The sequence below is a fragment of the Zootoca vivipara genome, chromosome 3 (assembly GCF_965207765.1).
Source record: "Zootoca vivipara chromosome 3, rZooViv2.hap1.1, whole genome shotgun sequence".
Taxonomy (NCBI): domain Eukaryota; kingdom Metazoa; phylum Chordata; class Lepidosauria; order Squamata; family Lacertidae; genus Zootoca; species Zootoca vivipara.
Genome location: NC_142586.1, coordinates 79,424,522 through 79,445,515, shown reverse-complemented (window position 1 = coordinate 79,445,515; position 20,994 = coordinate 79,424,522). Strand labels below are relative to the sequence as shown.

The 20,994-nt window shown below is 37.5% G+C and overlaps 1 protein-coding gene across 4 annotated transcripts in view; it reads right to left on the bottom strand.

Moving 5' to 3' along the window:
• CRIM1 (cysteine rich transmembrane BMP regulator 1) overlaps positions 1–20,994 on the bottom strand; it is a 131,909-nt gene that overhangs the window by 98,694 nt on the left and 12,221 nt on the right. For 2 of the 4 annotated variants that reach the window (XM_035108298.3, XM_060272897.2), the window contains exon 2: positions 16,212–16,382. The exons of the other annotated variants lie outside the window; for them this stretch is intronic. In XM_035108298.3, the coding sequence (XP_034964189.3) occupies positions 16,212–16,382 (171 nt within the window). The remainder of the gene's footprint in view (positions 1–16,211; positions 16,383–20,994) is intronic. 4 annotated transcript variants of the gene reach the window in all.

The window sequence follows — 20,994 nt, the reverse complement described above, 5'->3', positions numbered from 1 at the left end:
TCAATGTCAGACAGAGAAGTAAGTATCTGCAAAGAAGTACATTGGACTTTACAACATGAAATCAGGCTAACTTAGAACTGGTTAAATCCATGGCGATCTCATGAAAGTTTGGATACCCTCACAGTAAGCAAGTCAGAAAGACTTGCATGGATTTAATTTGCACAATTTCAACCGGCAAGACTTCAAACACACAAGGATGAAATCACACAAGTTAAACAGGCGTAAGATGTGATCATACTGTAAAGCAATGCCATAATTCTCTGTCTATTTGAGATACTAAAGCAATTTCCAGAAACAATCTCAATAGAATATACCATTTTAAGAACATGACTGAAACCTCATAGAAATTCCTTTAGGAGGAAGGGTGGGATATAAATTCAATAAATAAAATAAAGTGTCATACAAAATCACATTAAAATGTACTACTTATAGTACAGGCTCAGTTCAAATATGAGCTAGTAACTTATGGTTCATTAGAATGAATACTATGAAAACTGTGCCTTCTCCTATTCTGCCGTTCTATACATTTAGATTTTGTTAAACCAGTTTCCTGTTACATCCAAATTGGGAAACAGACTACAAACCAGCATATCTAACCAAGATTTGACTTTGGTTATGCACAGGCATGACACTTTATTAGTCTAACAAACTATGGTTTATAAAAGTTATATGTGAACTGAACCTAAGGGACAACCTGGCCAATACAAACTTGTCAGATACTGTATTCTTCCACATCAAGGCAAAAGCCAGACAGAACTTCTTGCATTAAAATATGGGGGTGGGGGGAGAGAGATGAATGGACAAGTTGTAACAGCCACGAGAGGTGTGTAGCAATGCTCTTGATACCCTGTACCGTTTTCTCAAATAAGAGATATGAACAGGATTTTAGGCAGGAATGGGTTAACCACTTTTGATTATGAAAACTATTGATTCAGCATGCCTGACACCCTTAAACTACACAGGGGCTCAATCAAGCCCTGTAGTAACCACTAGTAGTCCATACAGATGTGGACAATATCAGTATAGTTGGTACATTTCCTATGAACACCCTCACCAATATTCCTGCCACAGAACTACATCAGCCATAATAAAGCTGACATCTAAACACAGCCAAAACTTTAGGCCCATCTGCATACATTTCTTCCAAAAAACACCAAAATCAAAAACAAAACAAAACACAAAGATTAATGATCCAAGGAAGAACCCTATCAGATCACATTATTTGTTTAGTGGTAGAAATTTATTTTTTTGTTTATATCACTTTTCAATATATAATATATCCAGAAGTCCAACTGGTAGATCAATGTCCCCTCTACTCATCCTCATACATTTCTGATACAAAGGACACCCACTGCAGCACAATATGACTTTTTTTAATAATCCGAAACCTTCAAGACACTCACAGTATTTATAACTTTTTGTTAAAATTAGAAATAAAGAAAATAAGAAGGTAAATGCAAGGAACAAGGATGACATACCCCGAGGGACTCAGAAATTTTGATTTATCTCTCAAAATTTAAGAAAATTTGACCATGAAAAAAGGCTAATCAGAAGGCTAGATTCAACTACCCAGCATTAGCAAACCCAGCACAATGGCTCACACTAGTGCAACACGGCTTCCAGCTCTCTCCCCACCCCGCCATCTGTTCCTACGTATCCCACAGATCTGTTCTGGAGGGTTTAGGAGATGGCTCAAAACTGGTTGGAAGGTCCTAAATTGAAAATCCTCTGAAATGTTAGAGAGGGATGTAGTAAGCATAGGATATAGTATTTTCTGGCATCTGGTTATAAATTAAGTACGGACAGCCATAACCACTGACAGAAAAGCTTACAGAAAAGGTAGTATCTGGGCATTAACAGATTATCATAAAATGTGTCCAACATTAGTAGCTTGAAAACTGGACACTGATTTTACAGATGCCACTACTCTCTTACTGAGTGATTTGTCATAATTGGGACTCCTTCAAGTAGTTACTACTTCAATAAACAATAAATCTGAATGAAACCAGTTTGTTTTGTAGTTTACTTTTTTGTTTTACACCAAGCTTTTATGAAATGTGCACAGAAATATTAGAGCTATCAGGATTACAGTACTGGGGAAACTTTGCATCCTGATTTTAGACCATTACTATACAAATGTTATGCTTTTCTAGATTTTAACAACGCAACCAGTATTTACTCCAGCACACTAGCACATCATCTTTTAGATACTGTACTTGAAAAGCATCCTATTGCTAATATTGTGTTCCCCAAGACTAGCACTATGAAATTTTATGAAAATGGGAGTGGAAACTGCATTACAGTCATGATTAGTAATACAACTCTCTAGTTCTAGCCTACTAAAGTGTCCAGTTAAAGCTAAGTATTTGTAAAACAAAAAAGCTAATATAGAAAACTTCCACTTATTCTTACAAGCTTAGATGACTGCATACTATATTTGTCTTCCTCATCTTAGATTCCCTTTAGGTAAGATTCAATCAATTTAAACACCAAGAGTACAAACACAAAAACAAAAAATTCACTAATGTCATTATGTTAAAAGACATCTTTCTCAAGAGTTACAATGCCAAAACTATAAACTTATACATAGCAGCTAAATAAATATATTAGGGAGAAAGCATAGAGTCTGTTTTAAACTAAACTCATAAAGCCAGATTGCATCCACAGTTCAGAGTTGATTTAAATCAGAGATAAGATTTGCCTCTCACATCATATTACATCTTAGTTTGAGCAAGAAACAAACATATGTCTGATAAATCGGAAGATGGCATTATCAGACCATGCAAAGAGCTACACCGAGTGCCTGAGAAAACTGTATCACACACTTAATATGAAGCACTTGCAGTTCATAAATCCCTAAACAACTCAGGACCAGGTTTCTTAGAGATTGCCTTGCCCCATATCCTCATCTGGTCTCTGTACTTGGCTGATTAGGCCTTACTGGTGATGCCACATATTCAATGTGTGCCTTCAGCGTGCCTGCATCAGCATTACGGAACTCTATCCCATTGACTATTAGAGAGGTGCCTACTCAGTCTGGTAGCATTTCCTGCACTTTAAGGCATGTGGTGCCTTCCTTATGTGAACTATCCTTTTTACCGTAGTTTACAGTCAGAAAGATCTACAGTATAAAGAAAGATTTTTTATTATGCTTTGTAATTTTGTTTGACTGGTTTAATTTTATGCATTTTTATATACTCTTGTTCACCACTTAAGATATTCTATACAGAACTGTTCATAAATTCTTAAAATAAGGAAAATAAAATAAATATGCAACAATGTTGGGTGTAGAGTCTCTTGTGATCTCAATACAGTCTATTTTTAGTATAGAACACTATGTTCATAAGTTTCTGTACTATATCATACAACACAGAAAGCTGTATTTGGATCTTTCGCCTGCCATAGACACTGTTCCTGCAAATATACTTTAAATATACAATAAATATACAATATAATTTTGTGTGTATGTACACAAGCTTTGATAGACTTGCTTTAGAATTTAGTACTCATAATGTTCAAGGTATAAGTAAATAGTAAAGTATATAGGCAAATTATTCTACCTGCATTTAAGCCTTGCTGCCTCATCATGTGCTTTCCTAAGAATATACCAAGTGTTTTCCTACAAAATATTTCACTGCATCAATATGTTCATCAGATCAATCCATTCTAGATTTCCTACTGTATGCCGTGATTCCTGGAAGGCCTTACTCAGCAGTCTTCAATCTGACATGCAGCAAAGCCTTCACATTATCTTTTGTGTGATCCGTACAAATGAAAAGCAAACTTACCAGCAGTTCTTTTAACAGTAGTCTTCCTCTTCCTTCAGCCTACAACTGAGTCCTTATACTAAGCGTAATGGCTCCACCTACCAGGAAGCAAAAGAATTGTCAATCAAGAACATCACAAGGTACCACCTTGCCCGCTTCCACCTCATTTAAAGCTCTTCTTCGGGAGGATAAGTACATACTACAAAGGTGATAGAAAAATATAATTAAATGTTTCTTGGGAGAGCTGAGCTTACCAAGAAAATGTTTCAGTTTGGGGAAAAAGAGGAAAGCATGTTCACTATAGTAATATATAACATCTTGCACTATTCATACACTTCTCTAGCCTAAGTTAGGTTTGCCCAGTGTTTATTAAAAGAATCAAAGAACTCATCTGTGAAATCACTGAAAGCCCAACCACTACCCAAGGACTGCATAAAACTGAAAAGGTTACAAATGAGCAGCAGAAAGAAGAGTCACAGCATTTCCTATCTGAAAATACAATCACTTGCCAGCTACAGTGAAAGAGAAAGTTTAACACACTGCAATTGTTATCTAGGAATCTGTTTTAAGATGTACATTTTAACATGCACAGAATATTCTCTTAACATGTTGTAACCAAAACTGTATTTTTCAAAAATCACAGTATGGTAGGTTTTAGTGCTCCACTTAAAACTTGACATTGTGTCTTTATTTCCTCAAGCGGGGGGGGGGGGAGTCCTCGACACACTAATTTTACTGCACAGCAGACACTTCAGATTACGATCCTTTTACCTACCTATTTCTCCACCTGAAAAAAGTCTAATTGTATAATCCAGAGAAAGAAAATATCATAACATACACTCCCTCAAATGCTTGAAGATGAACTGCAATATATTGCTTCAACCAAGTCTGGGAATTCGGTTACATGCTCTGAAGCAAAACCAGAGACATGCCAAAGTACAAAACTATTGGGTTGGTTCTTATTAAGAGACACCTAGGCTCTGCAGAGAGTTACTAATGGGTCCCATCTTTATTAATATTTCACACATCACTTGGAGGCTTTATCTGTTGAAGAATAGTAAGAGACCAGTCATATTATCAGAAATAAAACTAAATGTTGCTGTTTCTCAGCAATAAACATTTTCCAGTTAGTAGCATAAAGTAATCTGCTTTGAGTTTATAAAACTTGAAGTGAACATTACTTACAAGATTTAACCTATAATAAGAATAGACCTACAGAATGAAACCAGTGGTCCATCTAGTTCAGCATCCTGTTCTCACAGTGGCCAACCAAATGCATATGAAAAGTCTGCAATCAGCACCTAAGGGCAACAGTACTCTCTTCATTTATATCAGTTCTCTTTATAAAATAGGGGGTTGTTGTTTTTAAAAAATAATCTTGTAAGTAACATTTCTAATGCAAAATACCTTTATGAATGGCAACTACATGGAATTCTGACCAACGGGTTTCACATAGTACTAACACTAACCAGAATATGCAATGTTGTTTCATTTTAGAAAACTCAACTGAAAAATAATAATGAAATGTGCTGTAAATAAAATGTTAGGAAAGAACTGAATAGAATCAGGGGTCTTGGAAGCACATTAGGAAATCCAAGCAGCTTTTGTAGGCATCACGAAATGCCCCTAAACAGGAGAAAAACTGTTGATGGTCAAACCTCACCTTAAAAATCAGGCAAAACATCTACATACACCCAAAAACAAATGAACATAAACCGAAAAAGAAGAAAATTCTCCCCTCCCAAATTGAACCCCCCTCAATTCCACAAAAAAACTCAAATAAAAGTATTAATAATTTGAAGGGCCAGGAAGCCTTGATGAGCATGGGGATTGTCTGACGTTGGTGTGGTGTGCCAGCACATCACTTTGGAGACTCCATAAATAAGTCATAACAACAATTTTGACTTATCTCCTTTGTACTATATGCAATCTATTGCGAGCTAAAATGCCATCTGTGCAACGAGAATACAGTTTAAGAACATGACTGGAGCAAGCAGATATGCAACTGATTGTTGTAGCTCTCTATTAAAAAAAGCGGAAGAACTGTAGGAATTGGATTTCTTTAAAAATCCTGGAACTATCAAATACATTATAAAGAATGACGAGTCACTGAGGAAACTTAATGGAAACGAGGTAAGTTGTCAGAAGTTTTGGTGCCAACCAAGATACACACACATATAAAGAGAGAGCGAGACAGAGACACCACACTTCTGCATACACTTTCTACATTTGTCTGTTGATCTGACAGGAAGTACTGATTTACTGTTGATGGAGAGACAGGCAATTGCATTTGGTCCCTTATCCCCTGAACAGGTGGTAGTGCTGCTACCTTTCACAAAGTTTAATCATCTGATAAGAACTACATGTGTTGGTCTTGATCTAGGAATAGTTGCTGTTTATGGAGATCACAGCTTCTGGATGCAGAAATCTGGCACAAGGACTCACACACATCACACTTTTTACCTACACCACCTCGATGCAGCAGGTGATGCTGGTGTACAAGAAAATAGGGAAAGAGCTATTCAGAGGGGGGTATTGGTTTTTTTTTGGGGGGGGTTATGCATTCTGTATTCCCATTTTGTATTTTTCTATTGTGAACAACCCTGTGATCATCAGATGATAGGTGATATACAAATTTAATAAATAGTGATTTATTATTCTCTAGCTCTCTTCAACAAAAGTGAACAGTAAATGACTTTGGATTGTCCCTCACCCCACATTAACATTATTCTTACACTTAGGAAAGGCATTCAGAAGTCTTAATATAATCTACATGTAATCCAATCTACAGTACATGTTATCAGACCAGAAATGGTTATCTTACCACCCTAGACCGCTATCACCTAGGCCTTAAGTAACAGAGATAGATCCAGGAGCAACCCTAGACATGAACTTGCCTTTCAGGGTGGAGTATGACCCCATCCAAAACAGGAAATTGAACAATAATCTGGACTCAGGAAGCACTACACCAACAGCGCTGTCGTCAGTCTACTGGCATTCATCTAGCATACATCAAGCCCAGGCCAGGCCACACGCATCAAGGCCAAGTCCAGCACACAGCCTCTCATGATTCTGATTTTACAGAGAAATAGAGCTCCTGGTAAATACCATTAGCATATGGACCACATCTCACCACAAATCTCCTAATGACCGCTCTGAAAGACTTTGCAACACTGTGGCAATTGTCACAAACCAATGGGTCCAGGTCCCCCCCCATGAGTGGTTGACTCACCTCTTTCAAGGTGACTAGGACCACTCCCTCCAACTATGACACATTGACTGCATCCTGGATCCACCTGGTCTTTCTTTTCGGGAAGTTTTAATAAGCCAAGAGCTGCAAGGGAACATGTTGTTGGCTGCATCATGGCAAGCACCTTGTCCACATCATTAGACCGCATCAGTGGAAGCATATTCTAAGATGGTGCAGCAGATGGTGCACTGGACTCCTCCCTGGAGACTGCAGCAAATATAGATGTGGCATCAATATTGAGGGTATAGTTGCTTGTTTCCACAACAAAGTGCCTTATAAATAAGTCACAAATTAGAACTTCTATACAATCTAAAACATTAACAGACCCTGGACAATCCAAGAAAGGTCTGCTGGATGGCTACTTGAGAATGCAATGGAGATAGACAAGGCGGCCTGCTTCACTGCACTCACTCCCCACAGTAGGCATGGTTATCCTCTCATATACGGTATGTTCAGTCAACTTCACAGCATGTCTTTCCCTACTGGCACTCTAGCTGTCATCCAGACTATTTCACCAGCTCTAGTTTCTGGTATAACAAAGTGCAAAATGGGTTCTGCAGTGCAATTCCCCTTTTGCACTGCAGCTCTGTGTGATATAGTCCATGCTACTCACAAGGGCTGGAGGGAGAGGCGGAGACAGGAAAGACTTATTATACCAACTGCCATCTCCTAGCACAATAGAATTTGTTATTAGAGTGTCACACGACTAGGAGCTGGGAGATCAGAGTTCAAATTCCCACTCAGTCATGAAGCTTACTGGGTGACCTTGCGCCAGTCACAGTCACTTAACATACATCACAGGATTGTTGTAGGGATTAACTGAGGAGGGGGATGAACTATGTACTCCTTGGAGAAAAAGGTGGGATATAAATGCAATAAATAAACTCTTCTGCTTACCTGCTTAAGAAAGCTGGATAGGCCAACCAGATGGAGATGTCAGTCGCCAACTCGGCAACCAGAGATCTCCACGATGTCACAACTGGACCCGTGCCAGTTACAAAAAGCGCCTGGCAGATTTCTAACATTGCAGAGGATATGCCACTCCATACTTCCCTAGCCCTTATGACAGCTATGCCAACCAAAGTAATAATACTTTCCCATTATTTATCGTAATATTTATGCGCTTCAGTTTCATGTTTCCCTCCTGCTCCCAGTTTTCCTCAATTGAAAAATATATATTTTATGTACCTCAGAGCACAGCAGTTTGTTGCTCCATATTCAGAATCTGAGTATATTTATGAACAATATTATATATATATCCAAAGATAGATAATACTTTTAAATACATTTTATGTTACAATATAAAGCTTAGGTTTGGCAAGTAAACAAGCAAGCATTCACCGCTCCCATTGAAAGGATCAAACAAAAACCAGTAAAACTCAGTACTGCTGAAATCTACATTTGGAATGCAGCCCAGGCAGCCTTTAATTAGCGTTAGGCTGCAGTAGTACTGGTATACATTACTGGGGAATACGTCCCACTGAACTCAGTAGTGCATGCTTCTGAGAAGACATGCATAGGATTGTGCAGTCAGGCAGCAGATTTCTAGTCATTAACATACAGGTTGGGGTACAAGGGTATAACTGGAATTCATTCCATGCATTAACAGTCCAGATCTCTGTTCAGTGCTCTGCAAAGTAAAGAACTTAAGAGAACACTACAGCACAATTGTTCTTATTAATATTTCATGACAGACAGTTCATCTGTCAATTCTTGGCAAATGGTAACTAAACAAATCTCAATGTCTTCCCCTCATATGCATCTGCTGTTAAGCAAAATATTAATGTTTGAACATGTCAACTATCTATATCAGAGGTGGAGAACCTATGGCCGACATATTATTCAACTCCCATGAACTCCAGATAGACTACATCTTTCACTGATGACTATTACTACCTCCAATATCAGAGGTCGTATAAATTAATATTTGAAATGATTGCTGGGAGAAATGCAGAAAATAGAAACACCAGAGGATCTGAAGCAGCACAAGCAGACACAGTCACTGGCCCCAGCTGCAACAAAACACCTCTCCCCCAAATTGGTCTCTACAACCACAGCAGACACTAATCTTCCAACAGTTTGACTTCTCCTCGAAGGGCACACTCCTCCATTGTCTCCTGAGACTGGTGGATGCTAACCAACCAACTCTAAGCATTCCTAGTTTGCATTTTTGTATCTTCCTAAGCTTGGGAAATGGGCATAGCTTCAGGGACAAAATAGACATAGCAATATGTTGTTTGGCCTTATGCAATTGTTTTTCCTTTAATCAACAGTAGGGGAGACCAAAACATTATTTTAGCAGCTCTGAAAAGCTAAGAAATTATCATCCACTAATCAAAAGATAAATATTGATTAACTATATGGGAAACTCTCCACGAAATAGTGGAGATAGTTGTGTTTTCATAACTCTGGCTGCACTACTCTGAAGAGATGCTGTTGTTAAAATTTAAGATTCAAGAAGGTAGAAAAATTGAAGGACCCAGCACAACCCTATACTATGACAACCACCATATGCTCACTTTAACAGTCAGCTCCTGTGCCTATAAACAGTTTCCCCTGCCTTTCTCTTTTTATAACTGGCAAAAATATGGTGACATATATTCAATAAGTCTATTTTCCACATGACTTTTTTTAAACATTAACACAGTTTTAACATCCTGCCTTTTTAAGAGTTCTGGGGAATTCAAAAGCTTGCTCACTATTTTGATATTGGGCACTGTACTGCTGCTAATTAAGACATAATATTGCTTTAAACATGCTGCTGAAGTTTTTGTGGAATTGAATGTAGTAATCATATTACTTTCAAGCATAATTTCTTAACGGCAGAAAACCAAATTTCTCTCAAGCTATTCTTCTGTAATAAGTTATTTAATTATGCTTAGCTGTGGGCCAAAGACACAAACATACTGCTTATGACCAAATTGCCATATCTACGTTTTGCAAAACATCTGGCATAGCTGCCATGGAATAGAGGAAGTAAAAACCAGCTTAAATAACTGTGCCAAGTAACATGAAGACTCAACCCCAGATGCTAGAATGTTAAGCATTTCCTTTGCAACTATATCCTCCAGCCAAAGGTCAAAGAGAACATCCGACAGCCTGTATTCGTAAACCGTGGGTGAATATTTTCTTTGGTTTTCCAGAACCATGAATGCCCATGTGCAGCATGATTAGCAAAATCTGTTTGAAGTCCAATTCTTTAACTATCATTACAATTTTGACACTGTTAAGTATCAAGTGGTTTTATTTCAAGGCAACTATATGGTCGATTATTAATAACTGCATTCTTAAGAATGTTTCTCATTAATCCAAAGTTTTAATTTTAGCTATGATAAGTAAAAATAAATAAAAAATAGCTACTGCCATTGGATTTAAAGCTGCTAATGATAGAACATATACTCTTGGAGAGCATCTGTTTCATAGTTAACATGATATGGTTCAATAGAGTAAGACATTACTGAGCTATTTATTGAAATTGTCACAAACAACACTGCCAAAGGAATATACTTCTATCTACAATACTGGTATCAAGTCTACAGAATGTATTATTTCTTACAACCATTAAGTTTAAGTCTCAGTGCTTTTAAGATAGCTAATAATCATTTTTTAGTTCTCTGATAGAATAAAGTCCATTATTTATCCACAGCATCACTTCTAAACTCACAATAATCCTTTCATTTTCATTTTCGAATGATATAAATATTTGAGGCTCCAAATGTTTTTATCTCCCCCTGCAACAGGAGTGCAAACAGAATATACAGAACTAAGGCTGACAAAAGTAGCAGCACAGGACAAAGAGAACATACAGAACAGCATGCAGAATAGGATAATACCGTGTTTCTCATATTATAAGACATGTCTTATATTTATTTTTTCCTCAAAAAAACACACTATGGCTTATTTTCAAGGGATGTCTTATTTTTTTCCTCCTCCTCCTGCCGCGGCCGGCATTGCTGCTGTGCCTATCACTATGTCTTATTTTCGGGGTATGGCTTATATTCCTTGAATGCTTAAAATCCTGCTATGGCTTATTTTATGGGTATGTCTTAAAATATGAGAAACAGGGTATTTGTGTTCATTTTAAAGGCATACTAGCCAGTCTGGTCACAATTTGCTGGCCCAAGCTATTCTAAACAAACTGCAACAGAAGGATAGAACTGAATTACAACCCAGCATTTTTGTAAGCTCTTGGTTTAGGATAGGAGTGCCAGAACATTCTGCCAAAACTGAAATTACACCAAGTGTGAGATTTTCAGGAACATTCAGGGCCACTGTGCATGGAACACAAGATGGCTAGATGAGGGTGAAGCTTAATCTGGACAAGGCTGAGGTACTATGTGTGAGGTAGCCAATTGCCCTGCATGGAAATTTGCAATAAGTCCTTTCCCCCCCCGAAGGACATGTGCACAGTTTGGGATTTCTGCAGGGCTCAGAATTAACAAAGAGTTCAGGTAGCAAATGTTCCAGGAGGGCCTTTTAACAGCTAAGGTTGGTACACCATGTGTGACCCTATTCTCAACAGATGGAACATGCTTCAGTTACCCATGCTATGTTGACATTCAGAATTGACTACAGTCGTACCTTGAGTTACGTACGCTTCGGGTTGTGTACTTTTCGGGTTACGTACTCAGAGGACCCGGAATCGTTTACTTCCGGGTTCGCTGTGTGTGCATGCACAGAAGCGTTCTGTGCTGTTTGCGCATCCACAGAAGCGTTTTGCGCAGTTCACACATGCGCAGAAGCACACTTCCGTGGTGGTTCGGGTTATGCACTTTTCGGGTTACGTACTGCACACAGGAACGAATCAGGTATGTAACCTGAGGTATCACTGTATTGTAAGGTGCTTTCCATGGGGCTGCCTTTAAAAATAGTTCAGGAATTTATAATGTTGCAAAATGTCTTTGTCTGGGTAATGGCAAGGGCCAATGGATGGAAGATATAACCAGCAATACTCGTTTCCAGTTTTCTGGCCCAGTTTTAAGTTATATTGACCTTTAAAGCGCTAAATGGTTTCCAATGCCACGCTCTAGCTGTTCAGGCCCACAAGCAGTCATAAAAAACTTATTTACCATGGCCTTTTCATAACTCAAACTCAGTGCTGTCTATAGCAGTGTTTTCCCCAGCTCTACCTGGAAAAGCCAAGGACTGAACCTGGGACTTTCTACATGCAAAGTTTTTAAGCGTTCCTAAAGAAATAACACAACACTTTCTAGTGTTAAATAAATTGTATTTGACCTTAGGCAATTCTACAACACCCAAAATGTCAAACAACACAACCAAGTAACTAGAGTATGCCTGGCGTGCTCTAGTCCATGGGGCCACAAAGATTTTTTACACGACTAAACAACTAAACAACAACAATAATTAAGGACTGAAATATATAAGAACTATAATTCCTATGAATTTTAAGACTGTCACAGGCCAGGGGGTGCTATAAGCAAAGTTCTCATTCTGACTAACCACCAGCATATTATAAACAGTAAAGAATTGATCATGACGTCACTGCGCCCTCTGGCTCCAAGCAGGACTACACAGGGGGCAGGGGGTTGGGTGGTGATCATTTAAACACACCAAAATTCTGGCATTTTGCTCAATGATTTCTTCAAAATAATGCATGCCATCTTCAACTATAAAAGATGTTTAAAGAAAGTTTGACTTCCTTAATTTGAACTAGATCCCACTTTGAAGTACATGTGTGGCCTCAGTATGGGCGTGCTAGGAACAAATAGAAGAAAGGACTGAATTCCTCATTGGAAATTTATATACTGTCCGTGTATGTATGCTTATGCAAGCCGAACTCTGTAGTCACAAGAACAATCCAATTTGTAAGAGACGAAAAGAGTGCCTTTTTCCTTGGCTAAATGTTATAACTAGCTCTCTGACCGCAAATATTCCAAAAACTTTCAGAGAGAATTCATCTACATGTCATCACAAATTTAAACCTGACAGTTAGGAACTTTAAAAGTATTTGAAAAAAAATTTTCCACAAAATCTTTCTTTAACAGGCAAATGTTAACATACCTGTTCAACCAGTTTTAGAGTTATTCTGCTACAGGAATGGAAATAGTACTGTATGTTGTGAATTCTCCCAAAAGCTGTTTTAATTCCTAGGGAACTCTAGATTTGAACTGCCAGATGTGAACAAACTGTCTTCCACATGTTAAATCTGATTTAAACATTTCGGGGATATAGTCCTGGATATATCAGGTGCCAGTGTTTGGCCAAAGACTTTTTGAACACACTTAAAAGAATTGACAATCCTTAGAAAATTAACAAATTTGTTAGCTTTTATGGACTACTGTATAGTCTACTTTATCAGATCCATGAAGTGTTATCCTGACTTCCTGCGCGTAGATAAATACCTTTTCCAGGCTGGATATTCAGACTGCCATGGACTAATCAGTCTGAATCAAAAGGGTAAGGCTGAGAAAGCTATTAAAAGCAGCAGCCAACACTCCTACCCCCCCTGATGTACCCCACTGGTGGAAAGGGTAATTCTCTACCCTATATTCCTAAATGATCTCAGTTCACAGTCTGGTTCAAATTCTACCTTCCCTTTTCTCAATCAAGTATCCACACAAACCAGTCACTCCAATCTTCCATACTCCCACTCCAAGATTAATGAGGCTGTACTTCTTTTTCTTACTCAATATGAAAGTGTCTGTAACTGCTGGGTGGTAGGTAAAATATGGCAGGGGAAAAGGAAAGGGCTGGTATAAAGAAAGCATTAAAATCTGCATTTTATAACAATCTTAAAATGGTGTGCGGCAGATGGTAGGGTTTAATTAGATTAGACTCTGCTAGGTACAAAACTGATTTCTGGTTGCATCAAGAGCTCTAGTGTGGCTGCATTTCAAAATCTCCTTTGCACCTAGCATAGCCTAATCTAATTAATTTATCCTACCATGGGCTGCACTCCAATGTAATTAGATTTGATTCAGTGCAGTTTTGATTCAGTGCAACCTGTTTTGCACATAGTAGACTCTGGTCTACATTCTGGAGCTCCTGTCTTGTTGCCATTTCTAAACCTTTGAACTCCAGGTGACCCCAGAAGAGGTTTCTGGGTTAAAATCAGCCTGACTGACCCTGGAGCCATGGTTTAGTGAACTCTGCCTTGTAAAGACTTGCTGAGGCTGAGAAGAGTTCTTTTTTTAATATTTTTTGTTTCACACCGGAGAATACATCCTACATTGCTTTGCACCGCACTGCTATTTGTTATTTTGATATTAGTTGTTTTCATTGTTATAGTTATTTTAATTATATTTTGTAACCTATCTAGGACCATTTGATGAAGGGCAGGCAATTAAAATATATTATTATTATTATTATTATTATTATTATTATTATTATTATTATTATTATTAACAACAACAACATGCCTCCTCCCTGTGTTTTAAGCACCAGCATAAAGAAAGGTAAAGTACAACTCTGGTCACCTTTTCAATTCTCATTACACTTTAGCTTGAAAACTGAAGCAGTCACAACACAACTTCTTTGGCAATATCACTTCTTCCTCCACTCTCTTATCTGCTACCACCTAAATAACCCTTTTTTAATCCTTTTGTTAAATAATAAAATATTCTATCTGTTGGAACCTGAGTACAAGGACACTCTGCTCTCATATCTACCATAAATAATCTGAAATTACACACCAGTAGTCTGCCCACCAACAAAGTTGCAGTGGAAAATCGTTCTCTTAGCACATTTAAGTTAAACTCTACCCAGTCATTCCTTTTCTATTATATGGACAGATACGATTGCCTTTGAAAAATGAAGAAATACTAAAGAACATACACATGGCTTAACAGTTGTGAACTGCTTAAAATACTTGGGACATCTTTAAAGTAACTAATAATCTAGATCAGTGTTTCCCAACTGATGATCCATGGACCCCAGGAGGTCCACATAAGCCATCCAGGGCATCCGTGGGACCATTCACATAACAAAAACTACCACAGAGATATCCGAATTTTCAAAAGTAGGGGGTTCATAGCCTGGTTTTTGAAAAGCAGGTTGTCCACAGTACTAATTGGGAACCACTGCTCTAGATTATACTTTAGCTGTCACAGTCCCAAGTACTTTCCTTTATTGTAGAACAGTTTTAGTAAGGAAGCAACACCAAGACAACTGCTCCCAATTCTAATTTTACAAAACACCTTGATAAAGCTGCTATTTCAAGGAACAATCCACATATACACAGTACGTCCCCATGGCTGATAACAGAATATTTCAATGGCAATTTCACATATGGCATTTTTTCTACCTGACAATATCCTGTGTATATATTCATTTCCTAAGCAGAACAAGTAATTATTTTTCTATACGGACACTAGTAAAGAAATTCCTGGTCTCTCTAGCTATACGATTATATTCACGTAGACAATATGCCATTTAACACCAGACAATTAAAGGTGCACTGGACAGCTTATGCTACTAACATCTTTTAATCAGACAAGATAGACAGAACAAAGCAAATAAATGTATAATATTTCACAAACCTGAGAAAAATTAGAGTATTAAACATCGACCTCAACTTGTCAACTGCTCTGACAATAGAACATATTTGATCCAGAACTTTAAAAATCAAAAAACCTGTACTTTCCAGGGTGCTGTTTAATTGTTTCCCTACCACATTTGGGATGTTTTGGGTATTGTGCACATCGCGATGAAATTTAAGATACCTCTACAGCAGAAAAAAGAACACAAGTTTGCTCCACCTGTCTAAAAAAGTCCATGCGTACTTTACAAGTGTCTCGACATGCACTGCAGCAGAAAACAAATCAAGCTACGCCTTGGGCAGAATGCAATTGTGTGGATCATCTCTTTTCACAGGCTTGAAATATCCTTGGATTGGGAAAGGGAATCCAGAGGCAACAAGGAACATATGAGTAATTACAATAGACACTAGTAAGTAAATTCCAATCAATTTGCCTTTTTTCCACATAAGTCACCTTCTTTATTCAGGATACACAGCCAAGCAAAAGAGCCAATACACATTATTCACGTACCACAACAGAAAAACTTTAAATCATTATATTAAATCACAAAAGCAGAAACATCTCATTTGCCAACACTATTGCTCTAACACCTCCTTTCAACAAGCATGGGATACAGAATAAAAAATTACTTATTAGGCCTTTAAGGTGATGTGCAAAAAATAATTACAAATCAAGTACTAGTGAATACAGACTTACCTTCAATTCTTTTTAAAGCTGACAGGCAAGTATCCCGGCTTGGAAACTCAAAGGGATTACTACAGGTCCTAATAGTATCACATTCGCATTTTCCATTGATTATATTGCAGCCTGTTATGAGGTTTTCATTGCAAGGCTCAAATCCAAGTAGCTGATCATCCCAGTTTTCATCTAAAAACCAAAATGAAACAACTATAATACCAGTAGGTCATTGATTTGTTTCATTTAATATATTTTGTCAAACACCTACACATCTAAATGCAAATATTAAATTCAGCTTTAGCAGGTACACTATGAAGTTCTGCACAGTTCACATTTCATGTTTGTATAACTTCACCACAATTTTTAAAAAGTTGTGTGTGAACCTAGAACACTTCTATCCATCACAGAAGCTTCAGAACCACCTTGTTCCCTCTTTCTCTTTTTAAAGAGAATATAAAATCCAGAGCATCCTACAGGCGCAGACAAGGTCCTTTATTTTCAAGTCATAACCTCAATTTTGAACAAACGACACTAACTTTCTAGAGGTTTAGACTACCCACCAAGTCCCAATTAAAGTCTCGGTGAAAGAAATCTAAGCAATTTGGAATATTGGCAGCTTTTCATGAGAAAAATGTGTCTTTCATCAACCTACTAGCAGTTCTACAGCCACTGCCTCCCAGGTATTCCAATATGCAATACACACATATATACTGTATAGTCATATATTATATACTATGTCCACTCAATTATGGATTTTGCCTACTCTTAAATCACTTTTTCTCCAGCACCTGCATCAGTTTCCATAATTACTGCACACAACATGGATCTGCAAATGGCATCGGTGCGTCAAGATTAGGACCCATGTATATAATCTCTTATCACATTGTATTTCTCTGCTTTTACTCCAAATCATTGACTGTTCACCACTAGAAACAAGTATACCTGGCAGAAAAAATGTGTTGCTCATAACTTATAGCTCTGTCCTCTGCAAAGTTTAACGATACAGTATAACACATGATACGCATTGACAGATCTCTGCCATCTCTTCAGTGGTGTAACTAGAAAGGGGCAAAAGAGGCATCTGTACTAAGTAAAAAAGGATAAGTACTTTACAACGGTGGGGTGGAAAGTTTTCAACCCGTAACTATTCTTCCCCATTTCCACTTTTAGAAATACAATTACATAAATGTAATTAGCAACATAATGAACAGAAGCCAAAGCTGTGGAACTGGATAGGATAAAATACTATTCCAATTTAAAACTAAAGTTGCAATTAACTTCTTTATAGGTGATATCTCTAGGAAACATATACTGGTATTTAGTGTACAGTTGTTTAGATATCCTAAAATTAGGATATGTTTTTTCAGTATCTTCATTTCCCACTGCTCTTCTGATTTAAATTAGGTAAAGCAGGTATATGTTACTGAGTTATTGTTACTGAGTGGTCATTAGCGATGGGAGAAAAATTGGACTAAAATGAGCCTACATGATTTGCACTTCTCCAAGTTTTGAAAGATATTCACCACAAGCAAAAATACAAAAATGCATTTTAGTAGGGGAAATTGCTTTACAAAATAATCTATGTTTGGAGAAGTTCACTGATGAAATTTCATTAGGACTTTATATATATATATATATATATATATATATATATATATATATATATATACACACATACACACATATATATATACATATACATACATACACAAACTGATGCGCAATTGCAGAAATTGACAGATTTGCACATCCCTAGCTGACAAAACTTAAAATATTTAGCAGCATTCCAATGGATTGGTTTAAATATAGTATTTGATATATAAAGGCATTTCTAAACCTCACCCACAGCATATTTCAGTTCAAGAACTTTTGGTTTTTGGGGGGGGGGGGGATTACAGCATGGAAAAATCAATCTACTTTCAATTTTTTGATTTCTAAGTATGGGGGGAGTAGCCACAGCTCAGCAGTAGAGAATCAGTCTTGCATGCATAATAATAATAAATAATAATAATATTTATTATTTATACCCCGCCCATCTGTCTGGGTTTCCAAAGAAGAACCAAAGTTCAATCCCCAGCATCTCCAGGATGATTCTTGTCTGAAACCCTGGAGAGCCTCTGCCAGTTAGTTGAGGAGATTGCGGACAATACTGAGCTAGATAGACCAGTTTGTCTGACTTGACATAATGCAGCTAGCCTCCAATGTTCCTAAGTTAATTACATTTCCATTTTTGGAAATAAGGTATTTGAGGGGACCTGCCCCCCCCCAAAGTTGATGGGCATTGCCACTCAAATGGTGTGTGTGCATGCCATATTGTGATTATGTTGGGTGGGTCTTACTTGGTCCCCTCCCCACTATTTTATTCAAGTTGGCACCCCTGCTGCTGACAGCAGTAAGACCTTGCCAGCATGTAACACCTGTGGGTAGCACCTACACTTTGGAACTCCCTGCCTATTGATATCAAGCAGACACCTTCAATGTAGTTTTCTGCTCCTGCCAAAAACATTCTTGTTCAGACAAGCTTGCACAGATGCTTAGGAAGTAGAGGTGATTTTAATCTGTTTTAGTATTTTAACTTTTTCATGTTTTAAATTGGATGGCAATCCCCCCCCCTAGTCCCTCCTTTATCACAGCCCTAAGTTCTATTAAACCCCATGTTTCCACATTTCCCATAGCTTCATATCTCCTAATGATTCTCTCCTTTTGCACTCAATATTATAACAAAAAAAACCACAGTGAGGTGACAACCCTGGATGAGCATGCTCTTCCAGTTTTTTTAAATGACAAAATGATAGGGTCTGAGTTACTAACTATTAAGTTCCTCCTAGTGTTACCAAAGGGTGCTATTTTATTTTACAGAAACGCCAACTCTTCTAAAGTTTATTGACTGAACATTTTCAACATAATTCTGGGTTTCTTGCCTGACCATTGAAAATGTAACAGAATATTTTTAACTGAATGATCATTTGCTTTTAATATGATTTCATAACAAACAGAATACAAGGCATTATATTCATTTTTATTATGGTGCTTCTACCTACTCATTAAAGTTTTATACTTTCCCAATTAGATGATATTTTCTCATTTCCTGAATTAAATTGGAGTGGTTATGTTTAATTATATTATTTTTTATATTTTGCTGGAAGCTGCCCAGAGTGGCTGGGGAAACCCATCCGGGTGGGTGGGGTATAAACAATTTTTTATCATTATTATTGTTGTTTATTTATTTTTCTCAGATCCTGGGTAATCCAGATTCCAAAATACCTACTTGGAGTTCCTCTCCATAGAATTTAGTATCTTTTCCCATTATCTGTTATAGTCCTCTGCTTATAATAACCAAACTGAATAACCATTCAGAATTTTGCAGCTTTATCTTACATTCCAAAATATAAATGTACTTAAATATCAAGTATGTTTAAGACTGGCTTTATTTCCTCTGGGTCTCTCAAAATTGGGACTATAGCAGCTGCATGAAGAGCCAGTGTGGTGTAGTGGTTAAGAGCAGTGGACTCGTAATCTGGTGAACAGGGTTCGATTCCCTGCTCCTCCACATGCAGCTGCTGGGTGACCTTGGGCTAGTCACACTTCTCTGAAGTCTCTCAGCCTCACTCACCTCACAGGGTGTTTGTTGTGGGGGAGGAAGGGAAAGGAGATTGTTAGCCCCTTTGAGACTCCTTAGGGTAGTGATAAAGCGGGATATCAAATCTAAACTCCTCTTCTTCTTAAGTAATTACCTCCTGCTTTTTGCCCCACAATTCCTGGATGTGTTCCAACAGACTCTGCAAACTATTCTATTGAAATGTTAAATAACAATGGTGACAATGAGCATCCTTGACAAGTGCCACTCTGAAATTTAGAATTTTTCTAATTTTATACTATTCACAAATATTGAGGCTGTTGGATGGCATACATCAGTTGAGCAATGAAATGAAAACTATTCCCAATCTTTTTTTACAGAAACTGTAATTGATACCTCCATTCTGCTCTATCAAACTCCTTTTTGGCATTTATAAATAACAACCCATATGGAATCTTTGTTTTGTAACATTAGGTGCCATTTTACCACTCTTAGGAAACTCCACTTGATCAGCCTTGATATATTTGCCTATAAATATAGTCAAGTTGAAGCCCTAATTGAGTAAGGCAATGAATGGGTCGCTGGCAAAACTTCTGTTTCTAAAAAGACTACAGAATCCTGGATGAGTATCAAGTATCATTCATTTCAGGGTGTAGACAACAAAAACGTCCAATTTTATTCATTATATCTCATCAGTATATCTGTATAATACATGTTTCAGGGAATTATCACCCTTCAGGTTACATTAGAGAATAAAATAAAAATAAAAATGATCAAAGTCTAGTTGAAGTCAAAACTTCACACTTTCACAGTTCAATTCATACAGTATAGCAGAATGTAGATCGCTCCATGAAGCTTCAGTTAGGACTCATGTCCAGAATGTACTCTTTAAAAAGCCATTCAGTTATCCTAATTCTGTTGTTCATAGTACCATATCATATTCTGCTGCCAGGAAATTGATCGGGTCACTAAGGTAATTTTCCTATTGGGGTAAGCTGTTCACTATTTTCCCCACCATTACTTTAACTTATACAGTGGTACGTCGACTTACGAATAACTCGACTAACGAATGTTTCAAGTTACGAACGGAGCTCCGTCCACTATTTTGGATGCGGCACGAATAGGATTTTTTTTTAACTTACGAATTTTTAATAGGGGTTGCTTCGACTTACAATTTTTATTTTTATTTTTTTCCCATAGGCTTCTACTTACGATTTTTTCGAC